We start from the raw sequence: 23,860 nt of genomic DNA, 5'->3' as shown, positions 1-23,860 counted from the left end.
AAACTTAAACACCACTTAGGATTTATATATCAGTTTTTTACTGTGTCTCTGTGACTGAATGCCACGAGCGTAGGGGAGCCTTCAGAGGACAATCTCTCGGAGGAGTTACAGGGGGTTGTGAGGGCTGGGTGTCAGTCCTGAGAACAAGTGCTCTAAACTGCTGAGCCATCTCTCCAGCCTTCTTATGGCTTACATTTTAAAAATATGGCACACAGCAAGGGGTGCCACGGACTGGAGAGATTGATTGTTTAGCGGAAGCCCCAGGTGCAGATGGACTGGGCAGAAGGAAAAGGAGCAAGTAATTCTGAACTGGGTGATTTTTCTTTTCGGACACACCAGGCCTTCTGTCCTAGGTCAGACTCATACCTCTCCCCACCCCCCGAAAGTAAGGGAAGACACAGCCCATCCACCAAGCTCCCGAGTTCCTGCAGTCTCCTGGCGGCCAGAGCTTGGGGTCTCCACGCTTTCATAGTCTTAGCTAGGGGCAAGGCCCTTCCTCAATTTAAAAACAAACAAACCCTCCCCAAGAATTGAAAGCGTCTTTGGGCCCTGGATTTTTGCTGCTGCATACAAAGCAGCTCGGCAGGCAAGCAGCGGGGGAGCACGTGGCGCGGGCAGCGGTGACGCCATCTTCATTACTTGGAGGCAGGGGGGGGGCGGGCTGAGGGAGAGCAGGCCGGCTCATAGGTCCAGCCCGCAGGGCGTGCCGCAACAGCTCCAGCCCTCCAGCCCCGTGACTCGCTCTTGTCTCTGGCTCCTCCCTCCTCCTCTCACAGTTGGGTGACTTGGCATATGCTTCTCCACTGAAATAGTCTGTGCTAGGGACGCTCCCCTCACTTGGTGGTACCTGGAGGCCCTGTGCAGGCCAGGCTTGCAAAAGGATGTCTAGCTTCTGCCCCAGCCCGGGGCAGATATGCGTTCCTCATATCTTTGGGTTTTTATTTGTTTTTATTTGTTTTCTTTTTAAAAATTAAAAAATGTGATGAGTGCTTTTCCGGCATGCCTGTGCACTGTGTGCGTGCCCCGTGCCTGCAGGGGCCGAAGAGGTCTTCGGGTATTTTGAAACTGGTGTTACAAACGCCCATGAGCCACACGTGGATTCCGGGAAGCAAACCCGGGTCTTCTACAAAAGCAGCAAGCGCTCTTAACCGCTGAGCCAGGACTCCATCGCCATTTATTCCTCCTCTTAAAGCCTCATTCCTGCCTTCCATCTCAACCGTCGACTCCTCCTGCACCAAGCCTTCCCTGGTTGCCTGGCCCTGCCCTAGTCCTGCCCAACTTTCAGGTAACATAAAGTTACCAGAGAGGCCGGAATCAGCCTAACGAGCTGCTGTGGGGTCTGGCTGGCTGTGGCCGAGGGTGCAGTGGATGGGGTGGGGAGGCATGGGAGGCCGGAGGTGATGACTGAACCTACCCGGCTCCATTCCTGTAACAGTTGTTCCCTTCCTGTCTTCCTGTGGGGGCTAGAATACAGGAAGAGACAGCGTACTATTCCAGGCATCCAGAAAAAGAGGGACTAGTCAAGAAGCACTCACAGAATATGCGACAGATGCAACCAGGCAGTCTCTGGACTTGGCCTCTGTCCCTGCCATGCTTCTGAATTCTGTGTGCCCTGGCAGAAGTTGCTGCCCGACTCTGGGCTTTCTGCCCACCCTCCATACTGCACACTGGGCAGTGTGGCTGGAGTAAAAAGATGAGTCCTTCTGGTCCATGAATTTTGAATGCCTGGTAGCCCCTCTACATCCCTCCAGGCAAGGCTTCCTAAAGGAGGCACGGGGACCTCAGAGCTGAAGAGCTTGGGATCCAGCATGCAAGTGTGCAGACTATTATTCTAGGCAATAACTAACATGGAGAAACTGGTCTCTGGTCTCCTTCTGCACACCAAGATTTAAAAAAAAAGTCCCCCAGGGCCCAGGGTGTGGGATTTCCAAATGTGGGGAGTCTGTCAGTCATCTCAGAGAACGCCAGTGGCTTCCAAGCCCCTCGAGGCAATGAGAATGAGCAGGGACCACCTCTATTCACACACCCCACTCACCAACAGATTCCTGCTGAAACCCACAGTGGTTGATATGTTCTTATTAAAGAGCTGCAGCACTGTCCCTTGCAATAGGAAGGCTGGTCAGGACAAAGAAGACAGATCCAATAATGTCATAATAATGTGGCTTGTTATTCCCCCCAGCCTTTAATGGCCATAGAGATCAAGTGCAAACCCAGAGCAGGGTTCCCAGGCCCCCCCAACCCCACACCTTCCAAGGCAGCTTCCTATGCCGTATCCCACTGCTAGCCTCACTCCTCTACAGCAAAAAGTGTTGACACCAAATGACATTGCATGTCACAGGAACTCTTATTTCCCCTACCCTTCCCAGGAGCCTGTCCCTGTCCACCAAGGCCCTCTGCAAGCTGCTGCACAGGTCTAAAGACTCAGTGTCGGCCTCCCCAGGTACCCTGCACAGAGGGGCTGACACCAGTGCATGCTGAGTGGTCACATGGGAACGAGCCAGTCAGACTCGGGGAAAGGCTGAGTGGCGTGCAAGTGGACAATAGTTCTAGAGAAGCTTCTAGATGGCTAACTCCTTCTGACTTCTGAGTCAAAACATCCCACTAGAACCACTGCTGGGCAGATCAGCTGTGCCAGACGAGAGATGCCAGTGACTAGCTGCTGAATCAGACGGGGGGTCAGACGGGAGGCTTCTACCTAGCAATGCCGTGAAAGCGCTCAGCACACTCCCCAGGCTTCTACCCTGAGATGCTGGCTGCACAATACAAACGAGATCATTTCCCCAATTTCACTGTCCAAAGACCCACACACCAGCAATTCAAGGATTCTGCCCATCCCAGCCACTGCCATGACCCATCTCAAAAGGCACAAAGCCATGCAGAGTCGCAGACCGGGACACTGGAGCCCTGGTATGGAGATCTACCATTTCCAGTTGGCTTGGTAAAACAAAACAAACACATGCCTCAGGGATGGAGATACAGCTCAGTTGTTAGAACGCTTGTTTAGCATACAACCCTCCGCTTGATTCCCCAGCACCAAGTAAACCATGCCGGATGAAATGCCTGTACTCCCAGCTCTCAGGGGGTCAGGAGAATCAAGGTCAGGACTATTCTCAGCTGCATGAGCTGGAACCCAATCTGTGGTATATGCAAAAATCAGTCAGCCTGTGATGAAACCTTGGGCCATTCACTGTCTTCTCAGCTAAGGGCTCAGATGCAAAGACAGTCCAGTCCAGGGAGACCTCCTTGAAGCAAGAGGAAAGAGAGGGAAGTACCCAGACCCAAGCTGGGCCTTCTCTCTGCCAGGCCTTACCCAGAAGGCACAGAAATACACGAGAAGCCAAATAGCTGCAGAGAAGAAACCTTGTGCTTGGCTTCCTTCCTGCCACCTCTACCAGAACAGACAGCAGACCTCCATCACAGGAGCCGAGTAGGCCCCTGTGCTAAAGCCCGACATCCCGGCTCCAACAGGGAATGAAAGATTTGGGCAGAGATGGTAACTAACCATGCAGAAGAACCTCACCGATTAGCCACGGGTTACGCATAAAAAGTGAGTTAATCAGCTCTTCCTCCCTTAACCTAACAGGATACACTCAACTTGCCTAAGGGACAAATCAAATATGGTAAACTTCCTGGTGGAGAAGGAGGAGGGGGAGAGGGAGACAGTGGGGGGAGGAGGAAGGGGAAGTAAGCCAAACCTGCAGCGCCTGGATTGGCTTTGCTTCCACAGAGCCAGTCACTTTCCCTGTCTTTCTAGGGGAATCTGACCTATACTTGATATTTAAAATAGGATATGGATTGGATTAACTGCTGTTCACAGGTCTACAGATGCTTTAATTTTGCTATGTTTTATTTTGTTTATTGTCAAGACAAGGTTTCTCTGTGAAGCGCTGGCTGTCCTGGAACTTGCTCTGTAGATCAGGCTGGTCTCAAACTAGCTCTGCCAGGCAAGTTCTGGGATTAAAGATGTGAGCCACCAACTGCTTTAATCTTAAAATGCTAAAAAACAAAATAGAAAACCCAAAATGTTACAACTTTTAGAACTCTTTGAGAGTCAAGGAGAGGCTAGTTAGCTAGAAATGAGTGGTAAGGTTCAGGAGCTCAATTCCTGAAGGAGGGCCTGCCACAGCAGCCTGCACACAGTAAGCTATTCAAGCTGTGCGGAGAGGAATAAGCAGGAATTCACAGGGGTGTGTGTGTGTGTGGCTCACTGGTAGAGGGCTTGCCTAGTATGTATTAACACGCCTTAAGTTCAAGCTCTAGTACCAAAGATTTGGGGTGAGGTGGGGGCTTGGTGCTTGTCACCAAGGCTGATGACCTGAGTTTGATTTTTGAAACATACATGTGGAGAGCACCAACTCCTGCAAGTTGTCCTCTGACCTCCACATGATACCCATGTTTGAGCATAAACTGTCTGTAAAATGTAACAAAAACTTTAAACTTTAAGACAAGCTGTCATGGTGGTGGCGGGGACATGACCAAGTCTCCTTGGTGGCAGTGTCCAAACCTTAAATTCCAGAACCTCAAGGGCAACCAGGATGGGGAGGCATCTGAGAGCTGGGGTGATGGACAACTGAAGGAACTGGGCAGGGGGAGGTTAAGCAAGAAGGTGGGAGACCCAGGATAATCAATGCTAGCAAGCATCTGCAAAGATTCTGCACACAAACTGCCGAGGGCCTTATGAGGCCCTGCTAAGCACATGTTGTGGGTCTTTTCACTTCTAAAGATACCCCACCCCCCACCCCAACACACAGCCAGGGAAGTTACCTGCCTGGACTATAGGCCCAGTCATTCATTGGACAGTTTTATTTTTTTAAAAGATTTATTTATTTACTGTATATGAGTGCTGTATTTGCATATACACCTACATACCAGGAGAGGGCATCAGATCTCAGTATAGATGGTTATGAGTCACCATGTGGTTTCTGGGAATTGAACTCAAGACCTCTGGAAGAGAAGACAGTGCTCTTAACCTCTGAGCCATCTCTCCCAGCCTCCGTACTGAACAGTTTTTAATGAGTAGCTACTGTGTGTCAGGGACCAAGCTAGGCGTTAAGGTATGATGACATTGCAGAAAAAAAGTGTGATGCCTGCCCTCCTATGTGTGTGCCTTCTAGTAAAAGAGCCAGATACTAAGCCAGTGATTGTATATACAACTAATGCTCAGGAAAAAGCAATAGTGACAAGGGACAGTACTGAAAGGGTGGTTGAGGACGGCTATCTATCTTCTGTGTAGACTTGAACCCCAAAGAACATCTGATCAAGGATGGCTTACAATGGAAGGAACAGCTGTGGCCAAGACTAAGTGGGAAGCATGCTTGGCCACACTCTGCAGCTGCGTAAATGTAAGAGTTCGTGGAGGGAGGGCTGATGAGACGGCTCCCGTATTGGGACAGAAGGAGCCGGCTCAGACAAACTGTCCTCTGATCTCCACAGTTGCTCCACAGTACATGAGCAAAGGGACTTTACCGAGGCTGTGAATGGCCATGTTTTCTGGTAGAAATAGGCATACACTATACAATAAGAAACATCTTATAAATAGATGCTTTGATTATTAGCACAGGGACACATGAGTCAGTCTGGTTTGGCTCCAGGCTTTTCCACTTCAGAACTGAGACGTATTTTGTTTGTTTTTGTTTTTGAAACAGGGTCTCATGTAGCCTAGGTGGTCACAAACTCTGCTGTAATTGAAGATCTGTAACTTCTGACCCTCTTGATTCTATAATCCAAGTACCATGAATTCAGGTGTGCATCCCGTTTAAGCCATGCTGCAGACGAACCTAAGGCTTTGGCATGCTAGACAAACTCTACAAATTGAGCCACAATCCCAGCCCAGTCATGACTTCACCAACTCAGTGTGTTCACCACTAGAATGGGAAGAAGAGCTATACCTACGGAGGAGTCCATGGAACCGGGCAGGCCAGATGCTGGCTAGGAAGGCCCTTCAAAGGCTGTGCTGTGTTTGGCATTACTGCAGTACATCTCACAAGCTACATTCCTCACCAAGCAAGATGCTGCACCCCACAGAACAGAGAAGAGGTGCTGGAAGCCCAAGTCTCCTGCTTTGCCTTGAGATTATCCCTTAGTAAATGTTTGTTGATCAGAAAGGCATTAAAAATAAGCCAAGAAAACATCCTGACTCCCCCACTATATGGCATCCAGAACAGTCTGCTGAACCCTTCACTTCACTCAGTTGGGGAAAGAAACAACTGAGTTACACCATGGCAGTGTGTTGGGGGATAAACCCCAAAGATGGAGACATGGGCTGACAACTTGGGAGACTTCTTGCTATGGTTGCAGTCCCAGCCTTAACCAAGCACACAGCCAGAACATTCCCATTCAGATGAAGAGGCTGTGATAAGAATACAATAAGAAGCTGGTCCAAAACCACCTTTTTGTTGTTGCTTGTTTTCCAGGTGTTATAGTGATGATGTAATACAGTCATCCTCCTGATTTCAGAATCAGACTGTAAGAAAATTCAGCAAATCCTCCGACCACCAACCACCCTCTCTCTGTGTTGCCCCAGTAACTACCTACTCCACCTATCTATCTCCAGGGTGTTTGGAATTTTGGAATCTTACTTTTCTCAACTTACTCCCAAACTAACCTGTATGTAACATTGCTGGGTTTTTGTTTGTCTGTCTTGCCTTTTCCCATAGAGTTCACAACCTGCCTTGGCTGTCACCTGAGCTTTTGGGAGTCCAAGGCAGAGAATCATGAGGCCATCCTGAGCTACACAGTAAGCCTCTGTCTCATAAACAAAACAAAACAAAACAAAACAAAACAACCCCAACAGCCTCCCTGGCAGTCCTGAAGGTTGGACCTGAGGCCTCATGCATGCCAGGCCAATGCTGGACTGCTGAGCTATTGCCCTAGACCACCACCAAATGGTGTCCCGTCATATGGGGGGGGGGGTACTGTTCTCATGTTCTCATCCAGGCCCTTCTTCATAGACATTTTGGGTGGCTTCCAACGTTTAGCTGTAATAAGTAACCACAGAGTACAAATATGCTGGCACATGCCACTCTGTGCTCACCTGGCTCAATGCTTAAATGAGATCCCACCCTGATTATAGGGTCACAGTCCACAAAGTCCTCCAAACCTAAGGGCCTCATCATCTTTCTGGACAGGTTACTTAACCCCAGTCCACACCACAAATGCCTAAAACTCACTCAATGGAGCCTACAACAGAAGATGGGGCTACAGTGGAAGCGCTGTCCTTGCCTCCTGACCCAAGGGTGTCTAGTCTGGGAGGGGTATGCAAAAAGAAGCCATGACAACACAAAAGTTGAGGTCCAGTCTGCCAATCTGACCTCTCTGAGCCAGTCTTCCTGTCTCAAAAACAAGTGACCCAACCTATACCTTGGGATGTGCTAATAGGTCCAAAAGGTGATGTTTACCAAATACCCAGCCACAAGCAACACCCCAAACTCACCCTAGGCACTCAGGAATGGTCAAGTAAGCCTCCTCTCATCCCAGGAGAGCTAAGCACAACAGGGTAGGGGGGTGCTTGCACTGTTGCCATGCCCATTCACGGGGGTGCTGTTTTGCTCTTGCTGAAGAGGCTGCCAAGACCTGCTCATGTTTGCAGAGGCGCTAGGCCTTAGGCCCCTAATTACACTTTTAGCCTACTTCCCAGACCTAGGTCAAAATCACTGGGTATGTTTCTCGTCTGTGGGAATAAACCGTGCTGTAGTATGACGTATGTCAGAGCCTGGAAGAGAAAGGACCTTCCCCCTAAGGCCCTGGCACAGCCAGAGGCATGCTTGCAATCTCAGCACTCAGGAGGCTGGGAGGACTGGGAGCTCCAGGAGACCCCAAGTTCCCAGAGAGGCAAAGGTGAAGGAAAGTGGGGGGGGGGGGGGCAGACAAATAGACTAGAGGACTCCCAGGTTATCCTGAGTAGCTGGAAGGTGCAGGTCAAAGCTAAGGGTCTACTCTAGGTTGCACACGCAGCTCGGAAGTGGACCTGGCTGTGCACTCAGGACAGCTGCTCAGCAGCCACCACCTGGCCCCCTCACCTGTTACTTAACTACTTTGTAGCACTTCTGTAGCTTAAACAAGGTATCCCGCACACAGGCAGAGAACAGTAACAAGCAACCAGAACACAAATTTTAAAAGACTACTTTTCCTTGCTCAGAGAATAGCCCACAGTGTTATGAAAAAGCACCAGGGAGCCCCAGTGGAGCCAGAAGCACCTTTCAAACTCTCTAAGGTAAAATCCAATGGTCCGAGGTGGTTCACCTGGTCCTTGAGACAGGCTGGTCAAGTTCCCTCCCCACAAATACCACTGCAAGGGGCACTCACTATATATCCTGCATCAATACGCAGATTAACAGCAGTGGACAGTACTGGCCAGCCTGCCCAAACCACCTGGACCTCCACCCATAGCTGTAAAGTCAGGAAAGGTCTAGGTAGAATGAGAGAAATGATGGATGTCTTTCAGATCCACTGTAACCTCAGAAAGACCAGGGTGGAGCCAGGCAGGCATGGTGTCAGCACTGCAGTTCTGTGAGTTCAAGGCCAGCTGTCTACGGAGTGAGCTCCAGGACAGCCAAAGCTACATGGGAAAACAACGACAAACAAACACAACACAAAACCCTATCCTGAAAAAACAAAAGGGCGGCAGGGTGGTGGTGAGGTGGGGGTGTTCAATGGTTAACAAAATGGGAGGCAGCTCTGTCCAGACAGAGAAGACCAACTTAAAGGTAGCCGGTCTTGCCTGGAAGGGTGGCTAATGTGGTCATAGTCCACTCCCTCCAACACACCCAGCTATAGCTGAAAAGGCAAATTAACAAATCCATCTCAAAGTTCAGGTCATTCATTCAAGGGATCAGCCTTAAGAGAATAACAAGACATTCTGGGATGTCAAGGTCCGGCCTAGGGCTGAGAGGAGTGGAGTACTGGCCAGCCGCAACATAGTTTCCCACATTTGTTTTCCTCTCTCCCCTTGTCTCCTCACTGCCTCCTCATCCTACTCTTCCACATCTCAAGTGATGGAATTTCAGGCACAAACCATTCCTGGTCTTGTGCAGTATTGTGGATTAGACCCAGGGCTCTGTGCATGCGAGGCAAGCACTCTGCCACTGAGCTACATCTCTCTTCTCAACGTTAAAAGATTATTTTTATTTATTTTATGTATGAGAGCTCTATCTGCATGTACAACCGCATGCCAGAAGAGGGCATCAGATCCCAGTACAGATGGTTGTGAGCCACCATGCGGGTGCCAGGAATTGAACTCAGGATCCCGGGAAGAGCAGACAGTGAGTACTCTTAACCACTGAGCCTTCTCTCCAGCCCTCTTCTTACCTTTTATTAACACAGAGATTATCACTAAGTTGCCTAAGTTAGCCTGGAACTCTCTGTAACCCATCTAGGCCTTAACCTTGCCTAGACCTGGTGCTACAGCTCTGGTGTTAAGGCTTGTCAATTCACATCTTATTCTTCTGGGAACTCAGAGATACTTCTCTAATCAACTGGATTTTAAGCTATGAATCCGAATCTAGCAGAGATTATTATGCTGTCCACTAAAGTGTCACCACCTCCGGGAAGCCTGCCTGGACCACAGCTTTGTGTTCATGGCTTGTATTGGTACCTTTGCTGTGGTTTATGAATTGACTCTCCATGAATGGAAGCTGTGTGGGAAGGACAGGTGATGTGACTGTCTGCTTAACTGTCATATCCAGGAAGCCTGCAACATACCCAGTAGACAGTAGGTATTCAGTCTCTGTGTACAGAAAGAATGGAAGCAGCCAAGGCCAGGAGTCAGCAGGGAGCCAGGATTCCAGCCCTGTGCTGCTGTTTGCCAGCTGGGAAATGCCGGCTAAGCTGCTCACCACTGGGAAAGCATGGAGTTAACACATTCAGGGAATACAGGTCTGTGTTCTGGTGCAGTGGGCACTTCCCCCAGTCTAAGATCGACCTGGCCAGGGCCTACAGCCACCGGTCAAGCTCAAGGGCACATGTGAACTTGTCCTGTGCCACTTCTGACAATGACCACACAGGCCACTGGGGTAGATAAAGTCCCCGAATGCTCCCGGAGAACAAACATGCCCTGAAACCAGTGCCCTTGTGGATTAAGAGGACAGCCTGCATTCCAACTGGGCTCCAGCCACCACATCCCAAACAGCAGCCCAGAGTGTTGCTCCAGAAACTGCCCCAGACTCACCCCCGGAAAAACAGATATACCCACATTCACCCAAGACACATATAAGCGTGTCTGCAACAGAGCCACAAACTAGATGGAGCTCAGAAGTGGAGCTGCTTGCTATGGCTGCAGGCAGCCTCTGCAGAAGCTCCCCAGACCCTCAGAGCCAGAGGGGAAGACAGCACACTGACAGCTCAACATCCAGGCAACATCCGTCCTCACTGCAGTAGACATGCAGTTAAGAAAGGCTAGCTTCAATCCCACATGTGGATGGGGACGCTTCCCACAAGCAGTTAGGCAGAGGCCGAGGGCACCTCTGCCACCAGGGAACCTTCCTATTCATGCCGTGGGGGAGTCACGCTGGACTCCGGAACCCTCAGTATGCTCCCTGGCAAGTGTACAGAGAAACGCTGACCAGATGAACTGGGAGAGCCACCGGTGCACACTCCCATGAGGAACTATGGGGAATCCACTGGGAAGACAGACTATGGCCTCACATCCTAGATGCCACCTGGGCAGATGTGGAGGGTCCCTTCCCTCCACTGGGTCCAGGAGGACTTCCTGGGCAAGGAGCCTTTGGGGAGCTGCTTGAAAGATAAAAGATGAGAGAAACAGCAGCCCAAAGTTCTGGAGAAGCAGGAGGACTAATGCCCTGGGACAGCCACTGTAGAAAAGGCCAGCCAGGCAGAATCCCACCTAGGAAGTCCCAGAGCAGGGGATGCCTGAAGCTGCCGGTGTCCCTACAGGACCACTTCAGCACAAGCCAGAGGCTCTGTCCTTTTCTCAGGTCTCCCATCTGCTTCTGAAGGTGAGTGTGAGCCATGCTAAGGAGGAGAGCTCCCCCACCACACAGGAGACAGGCACAGCCTTCTTCAGTTCACCTGCCCCCCATTCAATCACCTCTGGGGCTCAGACCTGGTGCAAAGTACTCTCCTCCCTTCCTGGAAACAGACCCTAAAAAAAGACATGGCTATTATCTTCCACTTTACAGAGACGGTGACTGAGACCCAGAGGGGACCAGCTAATACCCTGAAGACACCGCTTCCCACGTTCGCTGTCCTGGACCAGCAGTCCTGCGCGCTCACGTCTGTGTTGCTCAACAGCTGATCGCTCCCTCAGTGGCTCTCCGATTTTCTCAAGCGGGGTCTCGAAATGAACCTGCAGCTCACTGATTGGCTGAGCTGGCCAGCCAATCAACAATCCTCTTGTTTCTGCCAAATCTCTAGTACTGGTATTATTGACAGGCACTACCATGGCGAGCTTTTATTGGGGACCTGGGTCCCCATGCTCACACGGCAGGCACTTCACCAACTAAGTCACCTCCCCCAGGCCCCAGGTCCACTTTTGGTCATAGTCTAGTAGCAGCAGCCTCCTGGGACACAGGTACATAGACACAAGTGTGACGAACAGAATGTGGGCATGTTTAAACTTGGCATGAATGCCTGGAGGGAGGAGGGGGAGAGACGCAGGCCAGGCAGTGGGTCCTTGCAGCCCTGCACATTAAAGCCTGGACCGTTCTTTAGCTGTTTTCCCTTTTACTTCCATTTAGCATGTTTCTCCCTATCTACTGAGAAGCACCCTGCTTCAATGTGGCCACACCCAACTATGCCTTCAAGTGCCCCCCACCTCCGGCCCCAGCTTCTAAAACACACCCAGAGTCAGATTTGGCGGCTGGGGGGAGAGCCTCATCTGGGGAGTCCCTCAGATGCTCCCCTGGCAGTGCCAGTGCACGGAGCCTGCAATCGGAGTCACTAACCACATTCTTTCCTCCTGTCTATCAACCGCATTCCACCACAAGACACAGGCCTCCCACACCTGTGCGCCACCCAGGACACAGGGGCAGAATGCAATTAGATAATAAGTTTGCTGTGCAAGTGGCTTAGGAGAACAGGCCAGCCTTATTCCAGTGCTAGTGCACGGGACACAGCTGATGGACAGGGAATATGACTCACTTTTTCTTATAGTCATACCATGTTGGTCTCCTGTGAGATCAAGGGCAGATCAAGCTGGTTGCAGAAAGTGGGACCAAATCCCTTCCCCAGATGTCTGATCCCTCTAAATTTACTACAACAGGTCCTTACCTCTGCCTTTGCCAGATCCCTTGCTCTCCAGTCTCCATGATGCCTGCAGGGAGGCCTGGGCCCTGAGACTAGCTGCAGTCCTTTCAGGACTCTGCTGCACCCTCATACAACAGTGAGGCGCACGCACGCTTACACACATCCCTGAGCCTCATTGTTCCCTCCGATTGCTGAACTTTCAGCCTGCTGCAGAGCCTTTCCTGGTGTCGTTCTCAGGAAAAGGAAAGCAAGAGAAAAAAAAATCACCCAGGTACCCATCGGCCCAGAGTCTCTGGTATGTGGGAATAGGATCCTCTCGAGTCCCACTTGTGGCTTCTCCAGCTATCTGCAGGGAGAACCCTTCAACAGAATTAGACCTTCAACAGAATTAGAGTGGACTTTGGAGGTCTGCACACACAATCAATCAAGCTGGCATGCAGCAGTGGCCTCTGATGAGCTGGGTACCTTAGGCTGGCTTACTATGGGTACTGTGACTGTCCCCCACCCTATCCCCATGCCAGGGTTGGGAAAATCAGCACTTGGACAGTGTTTGACACGGTTTGGACTTTGTAACCAAATTAAAAATGAAGCACACAAGCCAGAAGTGGTGGGACAAACCTTTAGTCCCTGCACTTAGAGGGCAGAGGCAGGTGGATCTCTGTGTGTTCATGGCTGGCCTGGTCTACACAGGGAGTTCCAGGCTAGTCAGGACTATATAGCAAACCCTGTCTTAGGAAAGAAAGAAAAGAAGGATGAAAAAAGTAAGGAAGAAAGAAATGTTTTTTAAAACAGACTTAACTGAGCTGTCCAGGATATTCCAGTAGGCACAGGGAAGAAACACTACTACTTGGAATATTTTTAAATGCCTCCTTAATTTATGTTCTTTGAGATACTTAGTGCATACTTATGTGTACACAATCCATAACTGAAGAACAGAAAAGTAGCTGTACACAGTGGCTCACACCGACAGTCACAGTTGGCTAAGCTGAGGCAGGGGCATAATGAATCCATGAATTCAAGGCCAGTCATGGTGATACAGCAAGGCCACCTTGTCTCAGAAGAGGGGGAGAAATGAGGTACATGGTGGCACACATCTGTAATCCCAGCATGTCCAAAGCTGAGGCACATGGACCACAAACTGGGAGCCATCCTGGGTACCACAGTGAGAGCCTATCTCAAAAACAGAAAAAAATAATAAAAGCAAAGAGTAGGTGTGGTAACACGTGTCTATAATCTCATTACTTGGGAAGCTGAAACACAGCGATTGCCTTAGAGTTCCAGATTCACTTGGGCCACATAGGGAATGAGTAGCCAGGTCTGTAGGACAAGAACTGTCTCATTCCTTCCTGAACCCCTGCATCTGTCCTTCACTGACAGGACCTGCAGGTTTTAGTTGACAAAGTGAGATAATCAACCAGAACGGAAGGTAGAGATCCTACCATTTGTATTCTTATTTTCTACTCCTAAGAATTAAAAAAAAAAAAAAAAAAAAATCTGGGGGAGGGGGAGTGGAGAGATGACAACTGTCTATGCCCCCAATTCCAAGGGATCTGACACCTTCACACTGATGCACATTCTTCTGCCAGTCAGCAAGGCTCCCAGCTTCCATCTGCTGGACAGCGGGTGTTAGGAGATCAGTCTATGTGAGTACCGTGGATCCTTCATTCCAGCAATACTAGGAGAATGCTTGCCAAGTGTGGATGCAGTGCTGAACACTGGGGATACCCTAGGGTGAAGGGCAGGTCCTTGACGCACACAGCATACCGGCTTCTCAGGGGAAAGAGATGCTAATTAAAGAGGCCAGGAATGTGCAACTATGGGAAAATCCTATGGAAGTTTTCAACAAAAGAATGTGACCTAGACCTTCCCCAGAAGGAAGGGGAGGAGAGCATTATCTGCAAACTGTGGTAGGAGTGGCTTAGATTCAAAAGAAAGGGGTGGGGGAGAGGCTGCCAGTAACGCATAAGTGAGGAGGAACATCAGTTAAAAGGCCAGGAAGGGCTGCACCAAGTGGGGCACCTTGTTGATCTTTCTAAGGAGTTTCAGACTTTATCCCAATGGTCAATTTTACACACAGGATGGAAAAAAAAAAAAAAAAAGGAGTCACCTGTGCTTTAATAAGATCTTTTTTGGCTGAAATTGGAAGCCTGGCTTCAAAGAGACCAGAACTGTGGCATGGGGAGGTAATCTGTGACGTGTAAGACTGTTGTAAACAGTGTGGTGAGTGAAATGGGGGGGGGGGGGGGGGGGGGGGGACAGAGGCCATGGGCTGGGCTTGAGTGCAGGGTGCTGCTGGGATATACAGGTGGAATGTGGCTGGGAGGTAAACATAGCCCAGGCATAGCCCAGGATAAAGGGCCCAGGTCCCACAGTTAGCTGGGTTTAAGACTAACAGAGCCGCAAGCTAGGCTAGGAAGCAAAGCTACTCAGAGAGGAGGTAGGGCTGGTAAATGCAGTTACAATAATCTAAAGGACAGGAGACAGCAGCAGCGGAGGGACCCAGCTAAATCAGGAATCTGGTCTTTTGTTTTGTTTGAGACAAGGTCTCAGTTGTATAGCTCAGGCTGACTTTGTGATCCTCCTGTCTCAGCTTCTGGATTGCTGCCCCTGTCCAAGTCCAGTGATCTAAGACCACAGAAGTATCCTCAGTTCAGAAAGAATCTATATATAGAGAGAGCCAGTGGAGTCGGGAAGAGATGGCTCAGCGGGTAAACAAAGGTGCCTGCTGCCAACCCTGCTGCCCTGCTTAATTCCCAGGACCCACAGGGTGCAAGGCAAGGGAAGCAACTCCCCTGAATAGTCCTTTGACCTGTAGGAGCTCACACATGCATGTACACAGAAAGGCACACGACAGTGTGCACAAAAAAAGGAGGGATTGCCGGGAAGGCAAAGAGAACTTCTTAGGAAACCAGGAGACAGGCATTTCGTGAGGAAGCTATCTCAGGCTAGGAGAGAGGGAAGGACCAGGAGCCAAATTTGAGTGGATGCCTGAAGCAGCAGATGTGCAATGAATGAGAAAAGGCGCTGCCTGGAGAGGGCTGTGGACACACATCAACCTCTACAGAAACCATGGTGGGAAGGCAGAGCTGGGCGGGGGACTGGGCTGCTCGGCAACGCTGCAGCTGCTCCTGGACCTACAGTGGCCACTGAACTGCTGCTTCGGACAAGTTGTCACCACCAGGCTCTAACCTCTTTTCCTGCAGAAACGAGTGCTACTTAGTGTTAAATTTCTGTGTGTGTGTGTGTGTGTGTGTGTGTGTGTGTAACATAATGTCCCTGAGTATGTGTACTCATGAGACAACCACAGATGCTGGTTCTTCAATTCCACCCTGTTTGACTGAGCCAGGTTCTGCTGTTTTTCTGTTGCATATAGCAAGCTTCCAGAGACTTCTGGTCTCTTGTCTGGAGCCCTGGATTACAGATGCTCATAGCACACTGCACACCTCCCGCTTTTATGTGGGTTTTGAGGATCTGAACTCAGATTAAGATGAAGTGGCAAGTGTTTTACCACTGAGCCATCTTCCTAGCCTCGTATTTCTGTTTTGAAAAGCAACCACCAATTTCCACACTCTAGCATAGTGGCAGTGGCGCTTCCGGTGCCTAAGACTGTTGGTAGATGGTGAGACAGCCTCAGCTTTAGAGACCCCAGCACACTGAGGCGAAGGGACTAGCCCAAGTACTGAAAGGAAGAGACAGGAACACACCAGACACCCCTCTAAAACTATTCTGACTCAGTGAAAGAAAAACGTGGGTGCCCTTCATAGCGTAGAGCATAAAGTGCTAGGGGAGGTGGTAGCAAAGAGCGCTGGCACAGGCCATAACTCTGGCAGGCACCCATCTAGGATAGGTGCGAAAGCAAACAACTACTTTTACCGCGAGGCTGTGTGGGGTAGACCACAGTAACTGGAGCAGCCGAAGCCCGGCAGTGAGCTGCCATGAAATTGGGAAATCCACTATTATGTCACTGCAGGGCTCATACACGGACGGCTTCGAAGGGCAAACTCCATCCTCCAACCAAACGGTAAAAGAGTTGAAGGAACCTCAATATCCAACCCTTAATATTTTCCAAACAGTAATAGAGTGAAATCAACCTGAGCCTAAGGTAGCATGTATTCTTTTAGATTAACCAAAGGTGTTCGTGTTTTAAAAACAGTATGTATATACGTATGAATATGCTGGGCAATTGTTCGAATGTCACTAGTAGGCTCAAAAAGTCTGACTACCACTGGGCTAATTAACTCAGCACCCTCAGGTTATTTATTTGGACAGGGTCACATGTAGCACAGGCTAACCTTGACCTTGATATGTAATTGAGGATGACCTTTAACTTCTGATTCTCCTGCCTCCACCCCTGTAGTGCTGGGATTGCAGTGAGTGCTGGCATTACATCTGGTTTATGCAGTACAGAAAGTAGACTCTAGGGCTCTGTATATTCTAGCTAAGGACTCAGTTAAGTTAAAGCCCCAGCCCTGAACACCCCCTCCATTTTAGATGGCAAGAAGACAAGCTGAACAACTTGTCCAACTCAAGCTAACGACAAAAGCTGAGAACATCCCAGTCTCTAATGGTTCCTCACTAAAGCAGACTCTCAAAATGCAAACACCTTTGGGAGAAAGGGACTAGGATTCACACCAGAGTAAGTAAGTAGTAGCGTAGGGTCATATTTTAGACCTGCTGCCCGGAGCCAGCTTGGTAAAGAAAACAGGAGAATGAGCATGGGAGTTTGCACAGCACTGAGCAAATCAAAATCAGTTTGAGAGGGACCCTTCCCCACACTGCCAGTGCTGCGCAGAGTGGCAGAGGGCAAGGCGGATGTACAAAACAAAGACTAGTGGCTATCATCTGGTTCTACACAAGGAGGCCATTTCAGTGTCCGGGAGGTGGGTGAAGATCATGGGTGCTTTGCTCACCTGGCAAATTCAACCATTTACTAAACGAGATGTTCTGAATAACTAACTACCCCTGTTCCAGTCAGAAGCCTTCTCTTTAACTCACACTCCCTGAGCATTCAGTACAATTACATTCCAATGTAACAGGAGACAAGTCAGGTTCGTGTCTTTTTTTTTTTTTTTTTAACCTGTCTATGGGAAGCGGGTGCTGAGCACTGATGGAGAGTAGGTCTCAGGAGACATAGCCCCCAAAAAGGGATGCCTCCAAGGGAAAGGCCCTTCTAAACACCAAAGCAATGGGCTTGCTCTTCCAGAATTCAGGCCAGAATGCTGTACCAAGTTCACTTCATCAATCACAGCCACTCAGCAACAAGCTCTGTAGAAGAGGGTGATCAGGCGGCTGGTGCAAACAGCTCCCAGCTCCTCAGTGTGGTGAGTTAGTACGGCACAGAAGAAGGATGGCTGACTGCAGAAGTCCCAAGTGAGTCACCTTGAGAGGCTGCTAAACTAGTGTGGCGGCAGCCGAGAGGGGACAGGGTTTGAAACTGCTGTCTGGCACGCCACATTCCACCCACCCCTGCTACTGTCGGTGGCTCAGGCATTAAGAAGCTGCAATTAGACAAGGGATTTGAAGCCAAAGCCATTTCTGCTTTACTGTGGGCTCTCTCCCCAGGAAACATGCACCATGGAAGAGCAGCTGACCTGAAAGATGGAGGTGCCAGGGTAACCCAGGGGCTTCCGTGATGCCAGCTATTGGGTACACAGCAACTTTGCCTTCAGTAGGCCTCAAAGCCTGTAACTAGATTGACTTAAAAGTTCCTCCCCTCCACCCCTGCGACAGAATGGGCTGCTCCCTAAAGAGCCAGGTGTGAGAAAGTCCTAAGGAGGCTGGTAAACTGGGGACCATTTCTGTGAGGACCAAACTACTTGAAAGGTAGACACAGAAGGTCCTGGAAATTTCACAGTGCACCATCAAAAGTAGGACTTGCTACAGACCTAATGAACAAAGCACAGCACTTCAGGGACCTCCCCAGCCTGCTAAACAAAGATGAACCAACTTTCCAGGTAGTAAACTTCACCAAGAAGCAAAACTGTGAACACAACACAGGAGCTGTTATAATGAAAGGATACACATATCCCTGTAATTCTTTTATTTGATCAAGTTCAAAATATAAGTACTTTTTTTTTTTTGGTGACACAAGTTTGTTAAAGTGACAAGTGCAGTTTGTAGGGAGAAGGATTCAAAAGTTAGTGTCCCAAATCAGAAATTTCTTAGGGTTTATACATACAATTGTTTTCAACTCAAGTATCATAAAGACAAGACACTTAGCCGCAGTTTGGTGACCTGGTAGTAAACCCACACCCAGGGGTGGAGCCCAGGAGCCTGTATTTCACTGGCTCCCCTGATGATCTATTAATATAGGTCACATTTGGGCTTTGGTCAACTACAGAACTACATTCTCTACTGTCCACAAAGCCTGCTGGGAGGTTGACTCTAGGCGCTCGGCGATCCTGGGGAGGTAGGTTGTCTCACCTGCTTTGCCCATTCTTAAGGTAGTGAGAGGCACTAGGCAGTGTTATTAGCAAGCTACATGCCAACACTAAGGGCCTGCCTATTCTGTCCAGACTGGTTTTTTCTCTATAGAAAAGACTAATAAAAAACAGGAAATGCGTTGTATATAAAACCCCAAAGAACCACTAGATAAGAATGGCTCCTGCTTGTCTTCTCATCACCCCACAAGTATGGCCCAACATCAAAGAAGCCAGGTTCATCTCACTGTAAAAATGATGGACATTTATGTTAGAACCAGGGTAAGGTTCTCCAGAAAATGCACTCTGCTCATCTGTTTCACCTAAGGCTTCAATAAGAAGCTACACTGTTTCAATGCCCTCAATATCAACAAACCCAAACCTCTTGCTATTAAGGTGGCATCGCTCCAAGGCTCGAGGAGAAAGAGTCCTTCCCCATGGTGCTTTACAAAAATACAACAGCCTTCAAGGCAGCACAGAGGCTGAGAATAACGGAGTTAGAATCCTGGTCCACACTGACTGTGGTGACCTGGAGCTCTGCCTCAATTTTGTTACATTTAATATAAGAATAACAACAGTACTTAACAGTGCCCTTGTGAGGATAAATTAACTGACGTCTGTAATCCACTTAGCCACATGCCAGACACAGTAAGAGGCTATGTAAGCATCTGCTATTATCGTTGGAGCTGTTATCTTAAACCTCCAAGAGGCCCTATATTAGCCCTCAGCACTCCCCAGCATCTGAGACTAGACCAGGCACCCACTAAGGGCCAACTCAAACCAGTCTTGTCACATACTGATACTGTCCCCATCTTACAGGTCACACGTACAAAGCTTTGGGGGTAAACTATGCCAGATCACAGGTTGGTCAGATCCTACCTCCTGGTTGCTGGTGAACTCAAACCCAGGTCTGCCGTGGCTTCAGAGCCCAGCCTCACCATGGAACCTTCAGATTCAAAACAAGCAGCAGCTGCTGCCAGTCACAAGACTCAACTGATCACCCCACACCAAGGTCTCACTCAGTTCTCTGCCCCCAAATCCCTGCTTGGCTTGCATAAATTGGAGCAACATGCCAGACACAGTAAAAGGCTGTGTCACTTGAACCCAGCCCACTCACTTGAACCCAATTAGGCAGTAAGTCAGCCTGGAAAAAAAAAAAAAGCAATGCATTCCAGAGGTTAAAGGAGGCACTGGTTCTGATGGCAGCCTTTGCCGGACTCTTCCATGGAAGTCAGTCTCTGCACGCAGGCCCAGCCTACAGCGCGCGAGGGTCTACCACAGGCTCTGAGTCCCACAAATTGCCCGAGTCTGAGGTCAACACAAGAGACTTTTAAAGTCTACTTCTCTTTCGGTTTAGGGTGATGTTTACTATGTAGTTAGCTGCCTTCCCCGCGAAAACAAAAACGGGGTGGGGGTGGGGGTGGGAGAGTTATGTGTGTGTGTTTGTGTATGCGCGTAGGGTAGGAGAAAGAGCGAGAGAGTTCCCGCAGCCTGCAGGGTGCTACGACACCCACCAGAAACTCGACCAACCGTTCGGACAGCTCAGCCCGGGAGGGCGTTTCCCCAGCGCATCCTGACAACTAGACGCTCCTGGGTAGAGGGCCGACGCCCTGGGCTTCGGTGAGGGCCACTAGACTGGCGATCCTGAGCGCCTGCCGCCCTCCAGCGTCACCCCACCCTCCAAACACCACCCTCTCGTTTCCGCCTAAGGCGCAAACACCAGAGCGATCTCTTCAAGGCCGCCTTTCAATACGTGCCCGAGAGCAGCGGGAGCCTCGGCTGAAAACCGAACTGAGGGCGGGAAGGGGGGTGCTTTGGCTAAGGGGACCATCACCTTCTCAGAGCTGCGACAGCTTCGGGGTCCTCAGACCCTGGGCGCGGGGTAGGAGTCCCCAAAGGCCGAATGCAAAAGCGGGGTGGGGGTGTCCCTGGTGCCAGCTCCGCCAGCAGGCACCTCGCTAGAGGGCGGCCGTCGGGGCGATGGCGCAAGACTCTCGCCTCCCCCCACCCCAAGCGCGACAACAGCCACGGTGACAAAATGGCAGCTCGGCGCCAGGCTGGCGAGCCACCGCCACAGAGCCGGGGACGGCCGCCCGTGCCCCCGAGAATGGCTGGGAACCTGGGGCTAGGTCTCCCACCGGCCTCGCCATGCAAACGGCGAGGGCAGGGAAGGGCCCGCAGATCCGAGCCGGTCGAGGGGCCCCGGCACGCCGCGCCCTCTCCCGAGCGGGGCCCCAGGCCTGCGGCTCCGGCCTTCTGCTGCGCCTGTGTGCGCCCAGGTCCCCACCGCCGGCAGCCTCGGTGCCCGCCGCTCCGAGTCCGCGGCCGCCGTGGGGGAGGGGCGGGCCGCCGGCGCCCCGGGAAACATGGCTGCTCGTCCTAGTTCGGCGCCGTCGCTGCCACCAGTCCTCAAGATGCGGCTTGGGAGAGAGGTTGCAGGAGGTGGGTGAGTGGGGGGGTACCCTGGGGAGGGCGGTTTCCCAAAACAATCTGTTTCCCAAAAAACGTTTATTCGAAAAAGCAAAAAACCCAGCAAAACAACAACAAAAAAAACCAGTTCCTCCTCCCCCACCCCTTTTGTCCCTCTTTCGAGAGCTTTCTGCCCTCCCCTCCCCCACGCGCAGTTAAGTGCCCCCTCCCCCGCCACCCGCGCGCCCCACCCCGCCAGAAGCCCCGAGGCCGGCGAGTGGGCCGCGGACTCGCGGCGAGGGGGCGAAGCGTGAGAAATCGCGCCCAGCCCAGAGCGCCCGCCCTTCCCCCTGCGCACACACTCGGGGAAGTTTAAAGAGCCGGTTCGACCCGCTTTCCCTTTCGCTCCGGGTTGGCTAGCACTGCAGATCGCACAGTCCGGCCCCACGCGGCTGCGCACCGACTCGCCGCGACCCCGAAGCCCCCCAGTCACCCACAGGGGTCTTCCGGAAAGTACGCGGGAAGTCGCGTTCCGCCCCCTCCCCCAGCACCACACCCAGCCCCCTCCACCCTCGGGATCGGGCACCCGAGCTGGGTCGGGACGCCACCCGCCCAGCCGGGCAGCCCAGCAGCAAGTCCCGCGGCAGGCGGCGCCCCCTCCTCCCGCCCTGCGCGCCGTAGGGCCGGAGCACGTCTCCAGTGCACGGCTGCCTGAGGATGGGCGGACGGCAGAAAGGAGCTTGTTTTCAAAAGTCTTACTCAGGTTTGCAGGGAGGAACTAGAGGAAAAGAGGAAACGAGGCCTGCCTTTGTCAGGATCGAGGGGCCAAGCGGCTGCAGGGGCGACAGGTCGGGACAGCGTGCTGCGCGAGCCCCTAACTCACCCGAACCCCGGGCACTCAGCCTGGACCCGGGATCTTCCCGCCTGCCAGCCTCTGCTCTCCACCGCCTAGGGGAAGTCGACCAGGGTTTATATCCTAGAACCTAGGGTCTCTCGGATGGGCCAACTCGCAGACAGCACGACGGTGTGAAAGCGAGAGGGAGACAAAAATAAACAGTAGCGTTCGCGTCAACACCCACCACCCTCACTTCCCCTGGCAGTGGGCTCGCTCGCAGCCTCCCTGTTCCCACCGGTTTAAGTTTTCTTCTGCCATACTCCCGCCGCTGCCCAATCCATAACGGCGACGTCCAGACGAGCTGCCCATCCCAGAGCTGCGTGCCAGCCGTCCCCGCAAGAATGTCGACCGGACCGGTCCACACAGCGGCACAACCTCCGGGCAGCTCGGGTCCTGATAAAGTTTCCCGTGCCCATTTATTAACCGGGCGCCGAATGGCTGCCAAGGAACCCACCTCAGGAGAAGCAGGGACCGGGAGGTGGGATGGCTGGTGCCAGTGGGGCGTCAGGGTGCCAAGGCTAGCATCTGGGGAGGGAGCCGGGGCCAGGGGCTCACTGGGATGTAGCCTCTGGGCAACTTGCACTAGCGATCGCTTGTGGTTGGGGCGGCGCGAGGATTATCTGAGCATTTGCACACTCCACAATCCCTCCCCCTCCAGGGACCCCCCCCCCCTTTTCCGCGAAAAGGAAGAAAAGACAGCATCTGGCCCAAAGGTGGGGTGGAAAGAGTGAGAAAGAAGGAAGGCAGGCAGAGAAAGGGAGGGAGGGAGAGAAAGGGCGCGTTCACGAACACGACAAAGTTACAAATATGGCTCCCCACCTCTCGCCTCATCCCCGCAGAGAAACGAAGACGCGCTTTAAACTCGAGCCATCTCCCAACTCCGCAACAGCCGGGCCCCCAAGCGCTCTCCCCGAGGGCCGAGGGCCACACTGATCAGAAACTAAACCGGACTCGCGAAGCCCAAAACTTATTGTGTGCGAGCGAGAAAGCTAGCGAGCGAAGAGACGGCAAAGGGAGGGGGCAGGCGCGAGAGGGGGAGGAAAGGGGGTTACGCTTCTAAAATATAACAACACCCCCTTTTTGTTGTTTAATCCAGGAGGCAGCCCATCTTCTCCTCCCCTCGATCATCCTTTCCATTCAGATGCGAGTCGTGGGAGCTGAGCTCGGACGGGGGTGAGATCGCCGCGTTCCCTCCGACCCGAACGCGTGCGCCCCGCCGGCCCCCCACCGGGTGCACACTCGCACGCACATCCTCGCACCCGTACCCGCACACGAGGGAGCACACGCACAGGTAGTCAGTCACAAACCAAGGGCAGGAGCGGTGGCGGCGGCCGGAACATGCCCCGATGCACTACCCCCATCCAGCCTTGCAGTTCATTCGCAGTCAGACCCTAAGCCCGCACCTCCCCGTGGCCCCTCTCCATGAAAAGTGCCTTCCCCAGAAACACACACGCACACATAACACAAAGTAGGAGAGAGGACCGACAGAGATATTTTTGGCAAATGCTCACATCAGAGGGCGTCCTGTTCCGCAGCTCTAAATAAATCCGTTTGTCCATATCCATCTCTCGCGCTCTCTCTTTTTCTCTCTCTGCAGAGGACCCTGCGCCAGCGGAATTCAATCAATAAACCCCGAACCCACGGCCGCGCGTTTTAGGACTTTGGAGGCTCAACCAGCTCCGCTCGGTTCTCGAGCCCCCAGCACCCGCGGCGCACACTAACCTGATCGCCGTGGAGGCGGGACCTGCAGCTCCTGCGTGGAGCGGCGGCAGCACGAGCCAATCGAGTGACGAGACTCCGGAAGCCAGCCAATGGTGGTGGCGGCGGCGGGGGGCAGGGTCCAATGAGCGTCCTGCGCAGCGGGCCAGGGAGGCTCAGCCATTTGGCTGTGGTGCCGGAGACGGACCCATTTAGATACCCGGGCGGCCGAGGAGAA

The 23,860-nt window shown here is 51.8% G+C and overlaps 1 protein-coding gene across 2 annotated transcripts in view; it reads right to left on the bottom strand.

Annotated features, from left to right (window-relative positions):
- Positions 1 to 23,640, bottom strand: part of Anp32a (acidic nuclear phosphoprotein 32 family member A) — a 36,783-nt gene extending 13,143 nt beyond the window's left edge. Inside the window, exon 1 of one of the 2 annotated variants that reach the window (XM_055597015.1) lies at positions 23,436 to 23,640. In XM_055597015.1, the coding sequence (XP_055452990.1) occupies positions 23,436 to 23,489 (54 nt within the window). In that variant the 5' untranslated portion in view covers positions 23,490 to 23,640. Of the gene's footprint in view, positions 1 to 22,743; positions 22,887 to 23,435 lie in introns of those variants that run through there. The other variant, XM_055597023.1, reaches the window with a different exon arrangement.
- Between the last annotated feature and the right edge of the window lie 220 nt (positions 23,641 to 23,860).

The sequence above is a fragment of the Psammomys obesus genome, unplaced genomic scaffold (assembly GCF_907164565.1).
Source record: "Psammomys obesus unplaced genomic scaffold, mPsaObe1.curated_primary_1811, whole genome shotgun sequence".
Taxonomy (NCBI): Eukaryota; Metazoa; Chordata; class Mammalia; order Rodentia; family Muridae; genus Psammomys; species Psammomys obesus.
This window is presented reverse-complemented; position numbering and strand designations above follow the sequence as displayed.